Source organism: Lampris incognitus, chromosome 15 (assembly GCF_029633865.1).
Source record: "Lampris incognitus isolate fLamInc1 chromosome 15, fLamInc1.hap2, whole genome shotgun sequence".
NCBI lineage: Eukaryota > Metazoa > Chordata > Actinopteri > Lampriformes > Lampridae > Lampris > Lampris incognitus.
Window position 1 is genome coordinate 18,478,099 of NC_079225.1, and position 22,242 is coordinate 18,500,340.

At 44.9% G+C, this 22,242-nt stretch overlaps 1 protein-coding gene across 1 annotated transcript in view; it reads right to left on the minus strand.

Annotated features, from left to right (window-relative positions):
• Nucleotides 1–502: 502 nt before the first annotated feature.
• grm1a (glutamate receptor, metabotropic 1a) overlaps nt 503–22,242 on the minus strand; it is a 39,206-nt gene continuing 17,466 nt past the window's right edge. The window contains exons 2-7 of the mRNA XM_056294152.1: nt 14,488–14,723; nt 9,219–9,465; nt 8,316–8,484; nt 6,919–7,045; nt 3,551–4,487; nt 503–1,322 (exon numbers count right to left, since the gene is read on the minus strand). Coding sequence (XP_056150127.1) covers nt 503–1,322; nt 3,551–4,487; nt 6,919–7,045; nt 8,316–8,484; nt 9,219–9,465; nt 14,488–14,723 — 2,536 coding nt within the window. The remainder of the gene's footprint in view (nt 1,323–3,550; nt 4,488–6,918; nt 7,046–8,315; nt 8,485–9,218; nt 9,466–14,487; nt 14,724–22,242) is intronic.

A 22,242-nucleotide genomic window follows, 5' to 3' on the forward strand; every position in this document is an offset into this window, starting at 1 on the left:
TTCCCTCCATTTGTCTCTCAGAGAATGTTTAATTACACAATAAATTTGAAACAATAGCTACATCCTTTGTTGGGGGCGGGGTTCAGAGCTCTGCCTAATCCAACCAATTTTGGCACAAAACCTGGCCCGCTTTGGCACAGCTCCCATTTAACAGAAAGGCTGTGGGGACTGTCAGCCCTTCAGAAGAGTAAGCACTCCTAGACGAATCCAGGTGTTCTTCTACTTCTGTTTTTGCATAACCCTTCTTTGATAAAAGCGGAGAATTGGAAAATCCAAGCAAGCAAATGACAGCAAATTAGGAGGGAAACCATGAAAGCGTAATGAACTAAATTTAAAAGTATGGAATTTCAAAATGATCGAAACGGCTCATATGTTCTAAAAATGTGCATGTGTGTCTATGGGTGTATTTTTATGTATATGTGTTTGGTGTGTGTGTGTTTGTGTGTGCGTATGTGTGTAGAGGATGCACACACACACTGTCAGATTGTGAATGACGTGACTCTCACAGTGTTGAGGAGCTGTGTGCAAAGTCTTGGAGGCTAGCTAAGGTGTAGCCTGAGCACGGAGCGCTGCCAAGCATGGAATCAACAACAGGGGAGCCGGCGACAGAGCTTACCGAACACACCGAGTCCCTGAAGGGGGAGGGGGGAGACAGAGCCAGGGAATCTTCCAGAGTTAGCTTGCTCTGAGTTAGATCCTCCCCATCCCCCTCCTCCTCCTCCTCCTCCTCTTCCTCTTCCTTGGCATCGTACACGTAGCCGTGTAAAAGGTCCAGTTCCTCGCCCTCCTCCCCAAAAGCCCCCATATGTGGGACCAGCGGAAGTTGAGAGGAGGCTAAGCTCAAAGGCTCGTTGGTGGGGAATGCCTCCTTGGTGTTGCTGTCATTCAGTGAAGGGATATTGGAGCAGTGTGTGTCCACCACTGCCCCTTGCAATCGCTCAGTGACGCAGCTTGTAAAATGATCGGACAAGTACGAAGCTGGTTTATCCGAATTGGAGGTCATACCGTGGAGCATTCCCGAGCAGGTAGGGGTCCAGAGGGAACGCTGCACATCCCCTTCATCGTCCTCCTCCGCCAGGTTGTACAGGGCCTTAGGGCTAGGCGGTTCTTGGGGGAGGCAGGGGGGGTCTGTGCCAAGGTCGTGGGCCGTGGGCTCGCAGCTGTGGGGGTCGGGGGTGTTAGTTAGGGGCCTGATGACCGCCATCTGATTCGAGCCGGCTTCCTGTTTCCTCACATGCACAGACAGTCTGTGCCACACATTCCCCCCCCTCGGTGGGTGTCTTGCACCTGATTCAGACCATGACACAGACTTGCCATTAGAACTATGAATGAGATAAAGACCCAAATTACTGTCACAGGAAACCAGGAAGTGGTCGCAAAGAAAGAGAAAAATATCAACAACATTAACACAACAATAGCACAACAGAAGAGCAGCATTTTAACATATCTGGTGCATGTTAAAATACTTTCTTGATCACACGTCTTGACATTAATAGCGTTGCAGAGGGTTCATTCATGAGCTCTAAAGAGCATTGCATTTGCCAACTGTGGCACTTCACAAATATGCAGTTATTCATAATGCAGTGCGGGCAGAGCATTATGAACTCAAATAGCTGAGCTTACAGTATTAAGAGCCATTCAGCTCATTTAGAGCTGTTTATCAAAGTGATTATCGAGTTGAAATGGGGCACATGCACTTGCAAAGAATTTTTCAAAGTGTCTGGAGTGGTCTATAGATGACACAGAGTTTAGTACAGAGCAGGCTAGGGTCGGCTCTCATGTGATTAGTGGCGTAAAAAGTGGAGGCATTCATAGTGAGATCTGTTCATTGTAGGTAATTCGAGAAAAACCAGAAGAAACAGCATTGCAAATCTCACACCTGGAGGGTTGCACTGTCAAATACAGGGTTGCAGTTGCAAAGGCAGTTTGCAGACTCCCACCTACCAACAAACACTTACGTGCAAGGCCTTTTTCATTCACCGGAGGGAAGAGATATTTTTCATAAATTTGTTAATTTTGCTGTTCAGTGATTTCACCATCTTGAGTGGTTCTTGGAATATAAAAAAAAAGGCCCATAAGAGGACTGGCTACTTGCCACAGTAGCTGATGAAGGACACAGATGTATTAGCTATTAGCTGTGTTTTGCTAGTGGGTGGTGTTCATTTTTCAGCCTGATTAATCGGATTAAAATGTGTTGAAACATTCAGCTGCATCTCTCTATTGCAGGAGTTGAATTACCCCGTGCCTTAATATTTGCCAGCAGCTTGCAACCCCCTGTCAGACAGTGCATAGTCCAGTTTGAAGAGGTTAGAAAGACACAGACAAGGGTCAGAGACAACACAAACAATCTAGGATCACTTCTCATACTTTGTCCCACTCCTTACTTCAAAAACAATTGCCGTTCTGTCTTTGCTGTGGATCTCAAGAGAGTTTTATGCAAATCTTATTTATATCACTAAATCCTACACTTTAATTATAATATACTCGATATTAGCACGGCCCATTAGCTTGAATTCAATAAATGCATAGCCCACTTGAGTGTGGTTTCAATCGTCTTTAACTGTTCAGTGATAACATATGGCTCGGGGGAGGAATGTGTGTTGTGGCACTCAATCCTTAGTTCTTATAATGTCTCCAAATGACTTTGCAACAAATGTTTAATTAAACAGAATCTGGTGCTGGGAGGGCAGAAAATAAACTATAAAATGATAATGTGTTGCATGAACACTGAAATATTCTTGGGATAATAAAACCATAGTACCAGTTTACTTTGTCAGTCGATCAGATTTACCCATCATATTGTTATTGGAGGTGGAAGGCTGACCTACTCTCTATCAACTTGGGAAGAAGTGCTAACTTGAATATAAAGCACAAAATGAATGAGGAAAGGGACATGGCATCCTATCAGTTTAAAAAAAAATAAGTGCTCATTATTTGATTCCTCATTAATTGAATCATAATTGCCCCCCCCCTTTCTCCCCAATTGTACCTGGCCAATCATCCCGCTCTCCGAGCCTTCCTGGTTGCTGCTCCACCCCTCTCTGCCGATCCAGGGGGGGCTGCAGACTATCACATGCCTCCGCGGATACATGTGGAGTCGCAAGCCGCTTCTTTTCACCTGACAGTGAGGAGTTTCACCAGGGGGACGTAGCGCGTGGGAGGATCAGGCTATTCCCCCCAGTTCCCCCTCCCCGACTGACCAGAGGGACGCTAGTGCAGCGACCAGGACACATACCTACATCCGGCTTCCCACCTGCAGACACGGCCAATTTTGTCTGTAGGGACATCCGACCAAGTCGGAGGTAACACGGGGATCAGAACAGGCGATCCCTGTCTTGGTACGCAACGGAATAGACCACTATGCTACCCAGATCTAATTGTTGACAATTGAATTATGATTATTGACACTATTTCAACTGATGCCACAAGAAAATTGCTGGACGCATCACCATTTAAGTGTTCAGGCTTCACATTATCACTTCTTATGCCAACTTACCCCAGTAAGCAGCATATCTAGCAATATTAACATCAGAGAAAGTCAGTCACTCACTTGGCACTGCCAGCTCCATTCTTCTTCCTGCGGAACATATTGAGCAGGCTGTTGCTCCCGCAGGGAGCCGCAGACTTCCCATCGCCAACATGCATTCGCACCACATCAGACGTGGTGAAGGCGCTGCGCACGTTCCTCTCTGGTTTGGCTATGATGATGTACATCTTGGGAGTGAACATGCATCCCAGCGCGACTGTGACACTTAGGCTGACGGAGAAGGATGTGGTGATTATCTTGTAGTTGGAGCCGAAGTAGATGGGCACAAAGGCCAGCCAGATGATGCAGGTGGTGTACATGGTGAAGGCGATGTACTTAGCCTCATTGAAGTTTGCCGGCACATTCCGTGTCTTGAAGGCATAGTAGGTGCAGCTCATGATCAGCAGGCCGTTGTAGCCCAGTGGTGCCACCATACCCACGTTGCTGGTGTTGCAGATGAGGTACACCTCACGGATGCTTGGGTAAGACTTGATGGGCTCAGGGGGCTCCAGGATAATGAGGGTGATCTCCAGGGTAAGCTGAACGCTGATCAGCATAAAGGCGATGATCACCTGGGCCCAGGCACTCATGAACCGAGGCTTTTTGGTGCAGATCTTCTTTTTGCTGCCTGCCAGAATGCGGGCGATGCGATTAGTTTTGGTTACCAGGGCAGAGTAGCACATGGCAGAGGACAGGCCCACCAGGAGGCGCTGCAGGTAGCAGGATGCCACAGTGGGGCGTGCTATGAGGGTAAAGGGACATATGTAGCCCAAGAAGATGCCTGCTAGGATTATGTAACACAGTTCTCGGCTGGAAGACTTCACCACAGGCGTGTCGCGGTACTGGATGAAGATAAAGGTGACAAAAGAGGTGATCAGGATCCCTACACAGGAGAACACCACTGCAACGATGGATTCCACATCCGCCCAGTCCAGATACTTCAGCGGCAGAGGCTGGCAGCCTGGAAAGGGTAAAGGAGAAGATGACAGGTTATTTTACATTCAGTGTGTTCATCTCGCAAATGTTAAGAACACAAGGGAGAAACAGCGCAGAGGTCAGTGTGTGGATAAACAGAGAGGGTAGACAGGACAGCGAGTCGTACATTTTTCCATAGACTTGGAAGACACTTGGTAAGTCAAGAGGTAAATAGCTGAGATTAGAGTCCCTCAAAGATGGCCTTTAAACATCTCAGGAGCTAATTTACACACATCATCATACACATCCCAAAGCTCCAGTTCTGTCAGTTTGTGCTCTCATCTTCATGTTGTACAAGTGTATGTGTGCACATGCACACTTGTGTTCATGTGATTGTGAATATGTGTGCATGCCTCTGTCTGTGTGCATGTACCACTTGTACATTCATATCTGTGTCTGCCCATCATGTTGCATCGGTAGCATATTTGTCATCCAGCCCACATTTGAACTTGCTGGAGCTTAATGGGGAAAAATTGACATCCTCAGACTCGGCTTAAGAAACCCATATATTATGCACTGCTCCCATTAGCATAACAGCTACTGCCATCAGGTCTGTGCATGAGCAAACCTACTTCTGGATCGCATGCCTAACTCTCCAAATCAAATCCCAACCACTTCCTAATCTCAAATTGCTAAATAACCTACTTGTCTCAGTTGGAAATCTGCATATTTATCCTCTCCAGAACAAACTGTGTGGGCACAACATGGTGTGAAACAGTAATTGCACCGCAGAAACAGTCTCAAAATGTGATTTGTTGAAAGTCTCAAAGGTAAAGCTTTACCGAGAACCATTCTCTTTTGACCGCCCAGCCAAGGTTATCAAGGCATCAGACTCACGTGGCTCAAATCGACAAGGAGGGAAAAGATGATGTGCACTTATCTTTATTCTTTCTCCCACATACCTACAAATCTCTTATTCCAATATTCCATAGCCCATACTGCCAGATCTCTAAATAATTCAAACACAAAGATGCTCCTCTAATGTATACTTCCTCTGAGCACACACACACACACACACACACACACACACACACACACACACACACACACACACACACACACACACACACACACAATAGACCTCCACGCCAACAATATGACGTCATTGCCATGGACAACAAGATCATTGTTGGCTTAGTCTGAACCAATGTCTGTAACAGATATACCAGTTTCTCTTGAGGAAACTGGCTGTGGATACGCTATTAGTATTCTCTATGAAGGAAAATGTAATGAGAATGAAGGGGGAATTTCTCTCAGAGCCTCTCATGACAGTAATAGGATTTTTCACCCAGGAACTCAGAGCTGTCAAAAACAAGCAGTGGGTCACAGCAAAAGGAAACAGCAGCAAAGAGGGCTAGGCACAGAGTGGGAAAAAGGAAAGCGGGGAGGGACTTTTGACTGGTATGGGGGGTGTCAACTAAATGAGAGACACTAGGGTGACATTGAAAGAGGAAAGAACGAAGGTCATGAGGTCAACAGAAGCTCATGCATTGACAATTGGAACCAACGTAATTAGATGCCATTACTTTTGAGTGAGTGTTATGGAGGTCTGGAGGCCGTGAGAGAGGAGATCAAGAGATTACAACAGGTTGCTGTGACGATGTCTGAGTGCAGAGAAAAAAAGACTTGGGCATGGAGTGGCTTTGCTTGGCACTATGAAACAAGATGAGGTTGCTCACAAGGGTTAATGGGGTTTTAAGAGAACACTGGTATCGGGTTTTATAGGAAATAAGAGCTTAAAGCAACGCTGCAGGGGTCAACCAAATAGTAGGCTCTGATCAAGAACGTGAAAAGCATCAAACTGAAATGTCCAGCATAGGAGAAATAGGTCTGCACAGGGTGTGCTGGTTTGCAGGTCCTGTGAGACCTGCAACAGATGTTGGCAGCACCTTTTTTTTTAAGGTTCAAGTTGAACATAGGTGGGCATGTTGAAATGCACAGTCATGGTGGAGGCTCCATAAGATGATGTCACTGTTTGTGTGCCACAGCACACCATGACTGTTTGATAAAATGGAGGAGCCAGGTGCCAACACATTGCTGTGCCACATTGCCTTCTTCTAGATGTGTAAACAATGGTGTAAGAGCACAAAATAGCTTGAGTGGTCAGTTTAATTAATCTCATCATGACTGATGTCTTTGCCACACTCAAGCAGCTATTACAGAAATCTTTTGTAGGGGTTTTTAATTAGGACTCAAAAATTGGGCTAAATGGTAGATTGTGATAGGCAAGGAATAGGCCTGCTAAATCCAGTTTGCTAGCTGGTGGGCAGTCTTGGTACAATGGCTCGCAGGAGCAGCTGAGTATGGCAGACAATGCGGTCTTGAAAAATAGGCCAGCGCAGACCTCTTGTGGGAGGTACAGTAGAAGGGGATTTGGGGATCGCAGCTGGTTAAGAACAAATGGCTGTTTCCCTTACCTTCCAGCTCTTCGTCGGGCCACCATCCCAGTTCACAGGCCTTACAGGTGAACTCGTCCTGGACGTACTCGTTGTCCTTGCAGGTGGTGCATATCCAGCAACAGCTCACCTCACCCTTCCTTATCACCTGCACACAGAGAGGCCACAGCACATCAACAAGGGGGGGATCACAAGCCTCCCATTCATGACACAAGTCCAAAACCAGTACGAGCAATAGATCCCCCTCCTCAAAACTTAGATGGCATGAAGCGACCCCAAAGACAAGGCCTTGTCCTGTGCTGTTTAAGAACTACCAGCATGGTACAATTTTTTTTTTGCCTCTTTTTGTCTTTCTTTGAGCCCCAGACATACTGTATCAAAAAACAAGGCCAGCCTTATTTACATTCTGCTCGCAGAGAAACTGTTATCAGCTCTGTGATATGTAAAACAGGGTGATAAGTGGGGCAGGAAACAAAGTAAACGGAGGGAGATGCTGGAGCAGGCGGGAGAAAAGATGCATCTTCCCTCAGGGCAATTTACTGTATAGCCAGGCTGAAAACAATAGGGCTAAAGAGAAGCAAATTGGGGCATTTTTTTCAGGTTTACCTCAATACTGGTGTTAATTATTTCCTGTGAGGTGTCTTCATCTCATCACCCAGGTAAGTTTAAAGGCAGAGAAACCAATTCAGAGAGATTAAGCATGACGTGTGCTCTGATGAAAGTTTTTTTTTTTAGAATGAAAGCACAGCAAAGAATATGAAAATTTTGTTCAATTTTGAAGTGTTAAGGGTGTCCAGGTAGCGTAGTGGTCTATTCCGTTGCCTGCCAACCCAAAGATCCCGGTTCAAATCCCCGTGTTGCCTCCGGCTTGGTCGGGGATCCCTACAGACACAATCGGCCATGTCTGCGGGTGGGAAGCCAGATGTGGGTACGTGTCCTGGTCACTGCACTAGTGCCTCCTCTGGTCGGTCGGGGCGCCTGTTCAGGGGGAGGGGGAACTGGGGGGAATAGCGTGATCCTCCCACGTGCTACGTCCCCCTGGCAAAACTCCTCACTGTCAGGTGAAAAGAAGCGGCTGGTGACTCCACATGTATCGAAGGAGGCATGTGGTAGTCTGCAGCCCTCCCCGGATCGGCAGAGGGGGTGGAGCGGCGACCGGGAAGGCTCGGAATGGGGTGATTGGCCAGATACAAAAAGGGGGGGGGAACCCCCCAAAAAAAATTCTTTTTGAACTGTTGTGAATTAACACAAATTGCTGCTCATCACCTCACTTTTGAAATAAACCCAAACGACACTTGTTCATATCTACCCTGACTATACCAGACCATAGCCCTCTGTAGAAATGTGATGTTAAGATATGCTCTTCAACACATCCACAAATGACCGGTGCCAGATTTACCCCCTGACATATACAATACCTTGATCTGTCCTTTGGAGCAGGGCTCACTGCAGACAGAGCGGACCATGTCGCTGCTGTTCAACCACAGCTTGCTGTCATCCATGCTCAGGATGCCCTCATGCCAGGAGCCCACGAGTATGTAGTCATAGTGACTGCCACCCACATTCTGTAGATTCATGATGTCATACCTGAGGAGAGCAACGAGAGAGGTGGATGGGGTGGGGGGTAGAAAATAACGTAATTGGAAAGCGAAAGAATTGATGTCGGGTAGAGAGAGTGGTCAGAGTGAACAAGGAAAAAGGTAGAAATCAGACAGCAGGTGAGAGGGTGAAACAGGGAGATAGTGAGAGAGGAAATGAGGGGAGAGTGACAGGCAATTTAATGATAATGATTCAACAGTGTGGCAAAGCTCTTTTTCTCTCTCTTTTTGTACCCCAAAGACTCTTAAGCAGTTAATGACCCTATTATATGACATATGGCCTTCCTTTGGAAAGGAAGGCCATCCAACCGGGCATGCCGTGGTGCACAGTTGCATGTTACTACACCTGACCTTTAGCTGACGGAGAAACGAGAGAGTTGTGTTCTCTGACTGTCACCTGCTTGTCTGTTGGACTGAAGAGAAATAAAAATGACAGGTGCAGCAGACAATTCTCTGAATATGTGTTCTGGACCAACCTCATTACAGCCCTGTGTGCTCTCAACTGATGTACCTGTGTGTGTGTGTGTGTGTGTGTGTGTGTGTGTGTGTGTGTGTGTGTGTGTGTTTGTGTGTGTGTGTGTGTGTGCGCGTGTGCGTGTGTGCGTTTGTGTGCGTGCACGCGTGATGAGAGATTCATTGAGGATGCAACAATAACGGAACCCCATTCCCGTTATCCTGCCACTGCCTTCATTTCAGCCCTAATAACTGTCCCGATTTGCTTACCTGCCCGGTGTATCTCCATTTTCATCAAAATAAACCTCCTCCCCGGAGACTCCTCTGAAGGAGGTCTTGAGCAGGTAGTCCAGCAGCTTGCTGCCATCGATAGGGTCCATGGCTTTGCACAGCCCTGTCTGTCCAGGGCAAAGCTCGGTGTGCATGTCATGGAGGCCATGGGCCATGGCGTAGATGGCGTTGATGACAAACCCCATCTTACTGTCCTGGACGTAGTTCTCATGCAGACTCTCATTACCTGTTTGGTGAAGAAAATAGAAGCTTTGTATTTCACACCTTCCTGCAGTTGCAACATGCAAATAAAGGTGTGAGAAATATTCTGCTGCAAATGTTTGACGCAACTGACCCTTTGTTTGCCTTTTAGATTGGTCCACTGACCCACCAAGCACAGGACTAGTGAGCATAGCGAGCACCGCTAATGTCCTTCACTCTGACTATACATTTTGTGTCTATAGATTCAGCTATTAATGTTTTATCATGTTTATAACACAACTGAGGGCACTGTTGCCACGATTTAGAAGAGAGCCCTGGCTCCAAAAGTGGTCACAGAGAGGTAAGTCTGTACAGTTAGTGTTAGCAACCCAGGTGGCAGCCCTGACAGAAATCAGACTAAATATCTATGGTTTATGGTTTATTAGTGTGAATGCTGGGCATTCACACTGTTGCTTTGCAGTTCTTTATCTATTTATTTTTCTTCCACCCATTTTTTGACACTTTGTAGCTTCCTCATACTTTTAGCTACTGAAACCATTCAACTATCAAAATGTTCAACTCATTAAGGACATTGTTGCTCCCCTTTAAGATTTTTCATACCTTTTGAACTTTTTGAAATATTCAACTTTTTTCAGCCATTTTTTGAATGGGAGTCAATCGGGGACTTTTGCAACATTTCCACCTCTTTTACTCCTCCATACTTTTAGCCACTGAAACCATTCAGGTACCAAAATGTTCATCTCTTTAAGCCCATTAAGGCTCACGTTTCGGTTTTTTTGAAATCTTTTATACTTTTAGACATATTAAGCTTTTTCTACTTTTTCAAAACAATGGAAGTCTATGGGGAAAGGTTGAAACCCTCATCACCTTTGAACTGTATCTCCTCCTTCATTTTTGAGCTAGAACCCCCATTTAAAGCTTAAACAGTTCAGGACATTCAGCTCTTTCAGAATCCTAATAAGATTTTAAAAATATCTTATAGTTTTTTAACAATTCAGCTCTAAAGTTTATCAATTCTGCCATACACTTTGCCTGTTAGAATGTTCCGTCCTATTGTGACATCACATATCAATTTGTAGGTAGGCTACAGTCACAATTTTTCTAGCGTAATGAGAACATCCTTCCCTCTGTCCAGAATGATTTCCAGAACTTGTCAATTTACAATATTCATCTATAGCTCTATTTTGGAAATTCATTTCCCTATGATTATACTTTTTTAATTTCACAAATTTAAACTTTTTACCTCGTACAAAGTGATTTAATATGTTGTTTTGTTTTGTAAATCTGCAGTGAAAATAGTAGGCTATTTAACATGAGATATATGTGGGACCATGTTTGAAGGGGACATTGGTGTCATGTGACAAATAAAGACCATTTCTTCTGATGTACTGTAGCAATTTTTTCTTCTTTTAGAAGAACAATGTCCAGGTCAGGTTTTGCAGTTCAATGACCTAGGCCTACTTGGGGACTCTTTTACCAGCGGGGGTCACATATTTCAGACTATTCAAACCTTTTCCATAATAAACCATTGCTGCAAATGCTTGCAAGTTTTGTTACAGCCTTGTTGTGTGTGTTTGTAATGGGACTGGGAGCACTTTGAAATCTTTGCACCACTTCGACTTTTTCATACTTTAAACTACAGAAACCATTCAACAATCAAACTATTTATGTATTTAGCACCTTATGGCAAATCTTTCAGTTTTTTATACCTTTAAAACTTTTAAATTATTCAGCCATTTCACATGTCAGTTTCCAGGTATTTCAGGTAGGCTAGTGACTTTCTGACTTTTCCTATTTATCCATTTTCAGCAATGCTTTCGCAATTTCTTTCAGCAGCTCAGCATTCACACGCTTTTTCTGTGGAAAAGCATTTTTCTAGTTTATTTATGGCTTATTTGGGAGTGATGAAGAAGGACAGGATTAGGAACGAGTATATTAGAGGGACAGCTCAGGTTGGACAGTTTGGAGACAAAGCAAGAGAGGCAAGATTGAGATGGCTTGCACATGTGTGGAGGAGAGATGCTGGGTATATTGGGAGAAGGATGCTGAATATGGAGCTGCCAGGGAAGAGGAGAAGAGGAAGGCCAAAGAGGAGGTTTATGGATGTGGTGAGAGAGGACATACAGGGTGGCTGGTGTGACAGAGGAAGATGCAGAGGGCAGGAAGAGATAGAAATGGATGATCTGCTGTGGCGATCCCTAACAGGACCCTAACAGGAGCAGCTGAAAATAGCAGTAGTAGTAGATCTCTGGTTTATCACCAGTTTTCTGAAAATGTATATAATGCTCAGTCACTGTACTGGTTATTCAAAGTCACAATGTGTTTTATTATTTTTATGCTGACGACACTCAGTTATACACGCCACTAAAACCCACAGATCCTAGCACCCTAGCAAACCTCACAACTTGCCTCTTTGACATTAAATCCTGGATGTCTGAAATTTTTCTTGAATTTAATGATGAAAAGTCTGGGGTCATTCCGTTCGGTCCCCCAAATTCCATCAGCCCTTTTGGTACTAATCTTGGTGGTCTGTCAGGTAGTTTTAAGCAGGCTGCTAGGAATCTTGGGGTAATACTCGATGCTAACCTCGATTTTGATCATCAAATCAAACATGTTGTTCAGTCATGCTTCCCCCAGCTCAAGCTAATTTCCAAATTTTGCTCATTTTTATCAATTGCCGATCTGCAAAAAGTTGTACATGTTTTTATCTATTCTCAGCTTGACTATTGTAATGTACTTTATTCTGGTATCAGCAAGGGCTCCCTCCACCGTCTGCAGTTGGTACAAAACGCCGCTGCTCGGCTCATTACCGGGACAAAGAGGCATGACCATATCACTCCTGTGCTTGCCTCCCTACACTGGCTCCCTGTTCTATTTTGTATTGATTTTAAAATGTTATTGCTCACTTTAAAGGCCTTAAACAGTCTTGCGCCTATTTACATTTCTGATTTATTGGCCTGGTATACGCCCTCTCGGCCATTAAGATCTGCAGATGGAGCCCTGCTGGTTATTCCCAGGTCTCGGTTTGTTACAAAGAGTGATGGGGCCTTTGCTGTCAGAGCCCCCACAGTATGGACCTCTCTTTCTGTCGAACTAAGACAAACAAGTCTCTAGCTTCTTTTAAATCTCGTCTTAAAACTTTTCTTTTCGTGAAAGCTTTTACAAATGTTTGATTTTTGTTTTTATTTATTTATTTAATACTGTTTTTATTTTCACTCTTATTTGAACTTATTCTTGGCTTTATTTCTTTGTAAAGCACTCTGTAACATTGTTTTAGAAAAGTGCTATATAAATAAAGTTATTATTACTGTACCTGAGATGTTTCTTATTACAGAGTCAATGTTTTTTTAAAGAAATTAAAGAATTAGATGAAAATAAAAGACAATCAAATCATCAGGTTTTTTCAATAGGGATTCAAAGGAAATGAACTTTGAGGGTACTATTTGTCTAACTTAACAACAGTAACCACAAAGCATGGGAGAAGGGCAGGACATGACTAAAGGGTGAACTGGCATTTTCAGCAACAGATAACTGACATTAGAACCAGATGAGGGAGATGCCTACGTCTCCCTTTTGCAGCAAAATATGCCCGGCATACTGAAGGAAAATAACAACATGCCATCCAGAGGCTTAATCTAAAACAGATGTTGAGGAAAACTTAAGAGAAATTGCTAAAACTGTGTGGACGCCAAGCTGTGCAAAAAAATCGAAAAGCACTCAGAAATCAGCCGTCTAAAAGCACCGCCGTGCAGACCATCAACAACCCGGGTGTAACAATGTCATCCGTGTGTCACGGGAGAGGGAAACATCAAATGGGAAATAAAAAAATGTTGCATTGTATTCATCTCAATACCTGTATCCCATCGACACTGTGCCCGTGTTTTCAAAATGAAATACATCCTGATCTCTAGTTACTTCCCAGGACAGTGTGTTTGAAGACCTTGACAACAACATGCATAGAGGCAGCAGAGGGTGTGAGCAATCTGGAAACAATACAATGTTGGACTACATTTGCTTTCGGGGTTTGTGCGAGTAGTGTGCTGGTGAGTCATTCCTCTGTGTGTTACATTTTTTTTGTACCCCACCACCCATCCCTCCCCTAAAGCAAAAAGAGGAAAACAAGCTCAGTGCTCTAAAGCAGAGTTTGACTGATGCTGTGCTACCCGGGACTGACGATTTCAAGCTATCTCCTGGTTTCACGAGAGCAGGGCCCAGGAGAACACGAGAGCCGGCCCTCTGACCATGGAAAGCATCAGCCAAAGCCTTCTCGTCTCAAAGGAGTGAGATGCTAACACGGTGCGGGTGCAGGTGTTAAACCAAGAAATAAAAATGATAATTAAAAAAATAACTAATCTTTTGGACAGGACTGTGCACTTACCACCTTGAAGATCTTTGGAATAAAAGAAGTATACACACGTGATTGGAAAAAAATAACAAAGACTGGAGTAAAACCAACTACTGCATGACTGTTCTGTGATTGCTACCTATCTTAAGCCTAACAATGATGAAATTGTTTTTTTTTTTAATTTGTTGTCAGAGGAAAAATGCAAAAGTCATCATATGCATACATAAAAAACTGTTGAGCTACTAATTCACATTTATCATTTGATAGAAAACAGGCTAATGCATATTTAATATAAAGTTAATCTGGTGTCTTTTCATGATTTGTGGTGAGATTTGTGGTGAATTTTGTTGAAAACACTGTTGAGTTAAGTGGGTTTACCGTGATCACCTTTAGCAGGAAGGCAGAGAGAATATTCAGGAAGGAAAGGGGAGAAAACATACAGTTTTTTTGTTATCATTAGCAATATGTACCATCACTTACATAACCCATTGCCCTAATAACTGTCAGAAATAGATGGCAGGGCGATGTCTAAAAGTACTACATGAGAAATTAGGCTTTCTTTCTTTTATGTTGCTTTCTTTTTCAGATTTGTTGGTACAGAAAGGGCAAAAATAATAGAAATTTAAAAGAGCCCTTCTGTTCCACAGTAATTCAACTGGGATTCAGCCAGGTCGCGTGTCATGTTTCCTCGCTGTCACTCACCAGAGCACACTTTCTTGTAGTTCTTGTTCTCCTGCGGGTGGCCCGGCAGCCGGCACTGGAAGCGGTACTGCCAGAACTCGGGGAACCAAGGGTTCCTGGTGTTGGTGTCGAGGCGCAGCTTCAGGAAGTAGTCATCAAAGGACTTGACCATCGCTGACTGCAGCTTCATGGTGATGCCTCCCTCCGCTTCCTGCTCGTAACTCTCCACAACCTCATCCCGGTCTGCCCACCCATCGCTGTCGGAAAAACAAAAGAGACAGAGACCTATTAAGAGAGAGAGAGTCCATCCTTCCATTATCCAAACCGCTTATCCTGTTCAGGGTCGTGGGGATCCTGGAGCCTATCCCAGCAGTCATTTGGCAGCAAGCAGGGAGACACCCTGGACAGGCCGCCGGGCCATCACAGGACCGACACACACACAAACATTCACACCTAGGGACAATTTAGTATGGCCAGTTCACCTGACATACATGTCTTTGGACTGTGGGAGGAAACCGGAGCACCCAGAGGAAACCCACGCAGACACGGGGAGAACATGAAAACTCCACACAGAGGACGACCCCCAAGGTTGGACAACCCCGGGGCTCGAACCCACCTTCTTGCTGTGAGATGACTGCGCTAACCATTGCACCACCGTACCGCCCATGTGAGAGAGAGAGAGAGAGAGAGAGAGAGAGAGAGAGAGAGAGAGAGAGAGAGAGAGAGAGAGAGAGAGAGAGAGAGAGAGAGAGAGAGTCAAAAACTAAAAATGTTCTATTCATCCCAGAGGGACAGTTAAGAGCCTTGCATAGAAGGGAACACAACAGAAGAGGTAAGACATCCCACCATACAATAGAAACCGTGAGATACTGCACAACACAACCACACACCCAAACCTCGTACAATACACTAAATATGATGCGCACTAACAAGACACCACACGATAAGAAACTACACAATACTGCACCCTATAGTGCAATACTTTATGAACCTCTACACAATACAAGATACACTGTGCACGGCTACACAGCACAATCCAACCTAGTGAGGGCAACGGCGCCAAATGAAGGGAGAAAAAGGAACGAAAAAGACAAGAGGACATTGAGGGAGTGGCGGAGCAGAAAGAGGCTGAAGGACGGCCCAGAATGAATGGAGAGGATTGGCTTATTTTACTCTTGCAGATGCAGTGCATTGCCCGGGGAAAATGAGGAAATGCTTCAGTCGTCTCCTGAACACTATACTGCAGGCAAGGTAATTTACACATATGATGGACATGAAACTGTTGCATCATCGACACACAATTTCCCTTAAAGCCATATTTAAGACATTAAACAGGCAATGTCAAGCTAACGGCATGAACATAGTGTCCCGTGTCTTGGCTGGATAGGTCGAGGAGGTTGTGGCGATAGCTATGCTAACTTAGAATGTACACACGTGGGCGTCCAGGTGGCATGGCGGTCTCTTCCATTGCAACACGAGGATCGCCGGTTCGAATCCCCATGTTACCTCCGGCTAGGTCGGGCGTCCCCACAGACACTGTTTCTTTCTGTTCTGTTCTTCTTAAAAAGATACAGAATGGATGGCTAAAGCTCTTGGGACTTGCTTGCTTATGTCTTTATTCACATAAACAGGCTGCACGTTACATTCCGCTCTGGCCAGTTTACTCTTGTAGTGTGTCACACTCAACTTGGTCCCCGGAACAACAAACTATGAACAACAATACCATCGTTATTCCAGTCCCTTACTCTTAACATATCACTTATTCTCAGCGATCATTATTATCTTCAAACAAACAAAAAACGTATATGCTTAACGTCATTACAGATATGAATTTCAATATCACAACAAATAAAATCCTCATTTTCAGAACTACCATGTGACTTGAGTTATAAATACAGATACACTTAACAAAATATTGTGTTCAAATAAACTGCATATACATTCCACTTTCTTTTCTTTTTCCTTCCCCCCCCAACCAAACCTTACACTATTCTCAGTCTTTGCAAGTGCCCCACACTCATATGCTTAGCACTAAGTCTTTCAGGTAGCGAGGTCTGACACAACCGGGTGTGGGTTGCTGCACTAGCGCCTCCCTCTGGTCGGTCGGAGCGCCTGTTGGGGGCGGGGCTGGGGGGAATGGCGTGAGCCTCCCACGCGCCACGTCCCCCTGGTGAAACTCCTCACTGTCAGGTGAAAAGAAGTGGCTGGTGACTCCACATGTATCGGAGGAGACATGTGGTAGTCTGCAGCCCTCCCCGGATCGGCAGAGGGGGTGGAGCAGCAACTGTGACAGCTCGGAAGAGTGGGGTAATTGGCTGGATACAATTGGGAAGAAAAAGGGGGAAATCCCCAAAGGGGAAAATCCCCTCCCCCCCTAAAAAAATGTACACATGTATATTTGGAACATTAGTTAGCAACAACAGGTAAAAAAGACAAAACCTTTTAAGCAGACTAGCTAAAATGCAGCAAGACATGACGTTACACTGCAGTCAGAAACCTGAGGGATTAATCCTGTTTTGTGTTTTGTTTTTAAGGGGGGAAGGGGGGTTATATTTGATCTGATAAAACCTAAATGCCAAACCCAGACCACATCTGAGGCCTTGACTGAGACTATGCCTCTGCAAAAATGGGGAAATATCTTTATGCAAAGTGGATCAGTTTATGTGCCATAGGTCATATGCTATGTTCACGTAATTGATCCGTTTCTGCTCCAAAGGACCGCTCCAGCCCTCTGCAAGGCAGCAGACTATGACTACTTCACTCATTCACTATTAAATCAGCTCAACTACACTCGCGGGTGGCCTGGGTTCACTGTGAAAACCAAACCAATTTAAAAGAATGGAAATAGCAAAAGCCCAGTTTGGGTATATATCGTGGGCTTTACACCCCCCCCCCCTTTAGCTGGGCCCGTTGTGCAAGAGCTGCCACCGGACCGAGTTCATTTGGACATCCAGTTATCCGGTGGGCTTTAAGAGAAATGGAAAATACCGGTGGAGGGGGGCACAGGCTCTGAAAAACAAATTAACAGATAAACAGAGCTGCTCTTTTTTTCTTTTTTTTTTCTGCTCCGCTGCGTCTGAGCCAGTGTGGGCTCCGACTCTGCTTTCCTCTATCCGTCTCTCTCTCTACCTCTAATGCGGGCTCCGGGCTGCTGCCTCGAAATACCTGTGCTATTGACAGCTACCCACCAATTAGGGACTGACTCAACACACGGACCCAATTACCTCACACAGATAGGAAGTTCTGTGTGACATGTAGGGTGTGTGTGTGTGTGTGTGTGTGTGTGTGTGTGTATGTGTGTGTGTGTGCAAAAGCCAGGCTCTCCAACTCTTTTGTCCACTTTCCATCTCCCCCGTTTGGAAAAAAAGGAGTAAAGAAAATGTGATGATAAGCAGACGTGTATTGACGACCATCAAAGCCTTCAGACTTTACTGAAACAAACAGACGTGAATGAGCAAAGATCGCTCGGAGCCATGCAAACTCCTTCCATGGCTGCATAATGCCAGGCCATAGGCACAGTGTAAGGTACAAATTAAAAGTGAATTCAAACAGGGAAAGGGAGACACACGGAGAGTTATTAAACAGTGACCTGGTTGACCATCAGCGGGCCGGCTGTAAAACAGTTCAGAACACACGACAACGTAGATCTGAACCTTTAGGTAGATGTGTCTGACAGTATTTATCGGTGCTGTGTTTTTGTAACGTGTTTGGAAAGGGTCATTCCACTGACTCATGTCTCTAGCTCACCTAATCGAGTTAAGGGCAAGGACACATGAAAATGGGGCCCGGTCACATTTCCTCCATCAAGTGAATGCAGTTTTTGTTCAGTCGTACAGTCTCTCATTTTGTGTGTGTCCGTGTTGTAAGCATGTGTGTGTGTGTGTGTGTGTGTGTGTGTGTGTGTGTGTGTGTGTGTGTGTGTGTGTGTGACAGAGAGAGTGACTGTCTGTGTGAGCAAGGGAGAAATGGAGGGGGAGACACACACAAACCCCAAAAGTACCCTGGTGTATGTGCGTTAATGGTTGCACCAAGTTCCTGTGTGCATAATCAACACTTTTACCAGGTAACTGCATTTGATTTATTCCATCAAAAACAATACAAGACTTTCCATATTTGCCCCAACAGAATTAGGGTGAACACATTGCATTTGTGATACGAGAGAAAGAAATAGAGAGCGAGAGCGAGCGAGTCACACACACACACACACCCACACACACCCACACACACACACACACACACACACACACACACACACACACAGTCGCTACTCATCATGCTGCATGAATAATGCATGAGGCATTGCGGAGATAAACACTGTTTGCTGTTTTGCACCTCGAACTTTTGTGATGAGGTAAAATGGCATGCATTTTATCCTGTTCTCCTCTCTGAGGATCCCACCCGGCTGTGGCACAAGTGCAGACACCTCATTACATTTCTCCAGATGATGAAGAGTAAATAAGATATAATATACCACCGGCGATTCACACTCTCTCATTCTCAGTGTTCAAACACCTATCACTACATGACCCGGTGAAGGTGTGCCGCAAAAAGCTCTTTTTAAGAAGATTAGCAATTCAACATTTCTCATTAGTCTTGCAAAACGTATGGGCAGAAAAATGGAAGGGAAAGGGAGGAAAATCAATGGCATAGAACTTGGTAGACAAGGAGTTTGAAATAATGGTTTCGGTGAGTCTTAATATGAGTGGACCACGAGCTGAGTTCGGTAAGGTTAAAGGGCGGCATGGTGGCCCAGTGGTTAGCACTGTTGCCTCACACCATGAAGGTCCTGGGTTCGAACCCCAGGCCATCCCAGGTCCTTTCTGTGTGGAGTTTGCTTGTTCTCCCCATGTCTGCATGGGTTTCCTCCCACCATCAAAATGACATGCATGTTAGGGTTACTACTCCTGTCTGTGCCCCTGAGCAAGGCAATGGAAAGAAGTACTGGCGTTGGTCCCCAGCGCCGCATGGCAGCTGCCCACTGCTTCCGGTGTGTGTGTTGAGATGGGTTAAATGCAGAGGATGAATTTCCCAACGGGGATTAATAAAGTACATCTATCTATCCATCTAAAGCACACATGAAGAAGAACTTACTTTACGTCCTACTTCTCTAGCTCTGTTGATGGCGCTTCTGTGAAATCCTGTCACAAATGAAACCACATGGGCAATACCAAGTGGGTAAGAGGGAGAGGCTCAGAGGGAAAAGTGGTAGGGGTGCAGAAAAAGTATATTTATGCAATTCTCTTACCTAAGAGTATTATAATTTCAATTGAAAAAAAAAACAGAGCAAAATTTTTAACCTCTTAAAATAGCATGTATTTTTCGATGCACTCACTCACAAGCATTTTCGGAGAGGTTGCAACCTCACCCAGCCCCAAATTTATGCAGATGGTACGACTAGATGTGGGACTAAATGTCAGTTTGTAGTTAATTAGGAAAGAAAGGTTCATGAGGTGCTTCACATCCTATAATTAAAAAAAAAATCCTAGAGCTGGTTGTCCGAGCTTAGCAGCTACGCAAGAAAGAGACTGCTCAGACTGCCCTGATAGAGCTGCACAGACCCTTGCCTGGAGGGGAGATCTTATAGAAGAGAGGAAGCCACGTCTGGAGAAAGTCACATGTCAGCAAGTCTGGAGTTTGCATGAAGTGCACAAGAAAGACAGGCATGAGATGAAAGTTAGCTTGATCTGATGAAATGACAGTAAATCTCTCCAGCTCTAATGCGAAGCACTGTGTCTGGGTTAAACTGGGCACAGTCCATTACCAATCAAACACCATCCTTACAAAGTGAGCCAAACACGGGTGATTTCTTAAGGGGAACCTCCTTCACAGTGCCCAAGTCCTTCCATCTGGGTGGCATTTGTTCCCGCAGGACGATGTCTGCTGGGGGGACAAACAAATAAATACTTGACTGGTCCCAGAGTGAGAATGTGTCTTTAAGTGGCCCTACTAAAGCTGAGACTTGAATCCGGTCAAAATGTTTTGGCTTGAAGATAACTTCACAAATCTACTACTACTACTACAACTACTACTACCACTACTACTAATACTACCACTACTACTAATACTACTACTACTTTTAGCTGCTCCCGTTAGGGGTCACCACAGCAGACCATCCATTTCCATCTCTTCCTGCCCTCTGCATCTTCCTCTGTCACACCAGCCACCTGCATGTCTTCCCTCACCACATCCATAAATATCCTCTTTGGCCTTCCTCTTTTCCTCTTCCCTGGCAGCTCCATATTCAGCATCCTTCTCCCAATATACCCAGCATCTCTCCTCCACACATGTCCAAGCCATCTCAATCCTGCCTCTTTTGTTTTGTCTCCAAACCGTCCAACTTGAGCTGTCCCTCTAATATAATCGTTCCTAAGCCTGTCCTTCTTCTTCACTCCCAATAAAAATCTTAGCATCTTCAACTCTGCCTCCTCCAACTCCAGCTATGCCTCCTGTCTTTTTGTCAGTGCCACTGTCTCCAAACCATATAACATAGCTGGTCTCACAACCATCTTGTAAACCTTCCCTTTAACTCTTGCTGGTACCCTTCTGTCGCAAATCACTCCTGACACTCTTCTCCACCCACTCCACCCTGCCTGCACTCTCTTCTTCACCTCTCTTCCACACTCCCCGTTACTTTGAACAGTTGACCCCAACTATTTAAACTCCTATGCCTTTATTAACTCTACTCCTTGCATTGCATCCTCACCATTCTGCTGTCCTCCCTCTCATTCACACATGTATTCCATCTTGCTCCCACTGACTTGTATTCCTCTTCTCTCCAGTGTGCATACCACCACTTCTGCAGGCTTAATAACCATTCACAAATGCTCACGAAAATATCAGAGCGAAAATACCAAATTACAGATGTGTTAAGTCAATGCAGATATAGACTACATGTATATACCGCCATCAAAAAGACATGCATGATAGGGTTAATACTCCTGTCTGTGCCCTTGACTGAGGCATGGCAAGACGAACTGGAGTTGGTCCCTGGGTGCTGCACGGCAGCTGCCCACTGCTCCTAGCGACACAGCTAGGATGGGTTAAATGCAGAGCATAATTTCCCTATGGGGATCAGTAAAGTATATCAAATAAAAATTAAAAAAATTGCCAAAAGTAAGTGGACACCCCACTTACTGCAGCTAACAGTGGCTATTTCAGCCACACCCATTGCTAACATGTGCTTTGAATCAAGCACACTGCCATCCAATCTCCATAGATAAACATTGGCAGTAGAATAGGTTGTACTGGAGAGCTCAGTGACTTTCAACGTGGCATTGTCAAAGGATGCCAAATTTCCAACAAGTCAATTGGTCAAATTTCTACCTTGCTCCATCTGCCCCAGTCAACAGTAAGTCTGTTACTGTGAAGTGGAAACATCCCAGAGTAACAACAGCTCAGCAGTGAAGAGGTAGGACACACAAGCTCACAGAACAGGGCCGCCAAGTGCTGAAGCTTAGAGAGGGTAAAAATTGTCTGTCCTCAGTTGCAACACTCACTACCCACTTCCAAACTACCTCTGGAAGCAATGTCAGCACAAGACCTGTTCGTCGGAAGCTTCATGAAATGGGTTTACATGGCTGAGTAGCCGCACACAAACCTAAGATAACCATGTGCAATGCCAAGTGTCAGCTGAAGTGGTGTAAAGCACATCGCCCTTGGATTTGGGAGCAGAGGAATCACGTTCTCTGGAGTGATGAATCACACTTCACTATCTGGCAGTCTAAAGAATCAATCTGGGTTTGGCAGATGCCAGGAGAACGCTACCTGCCCAAATGC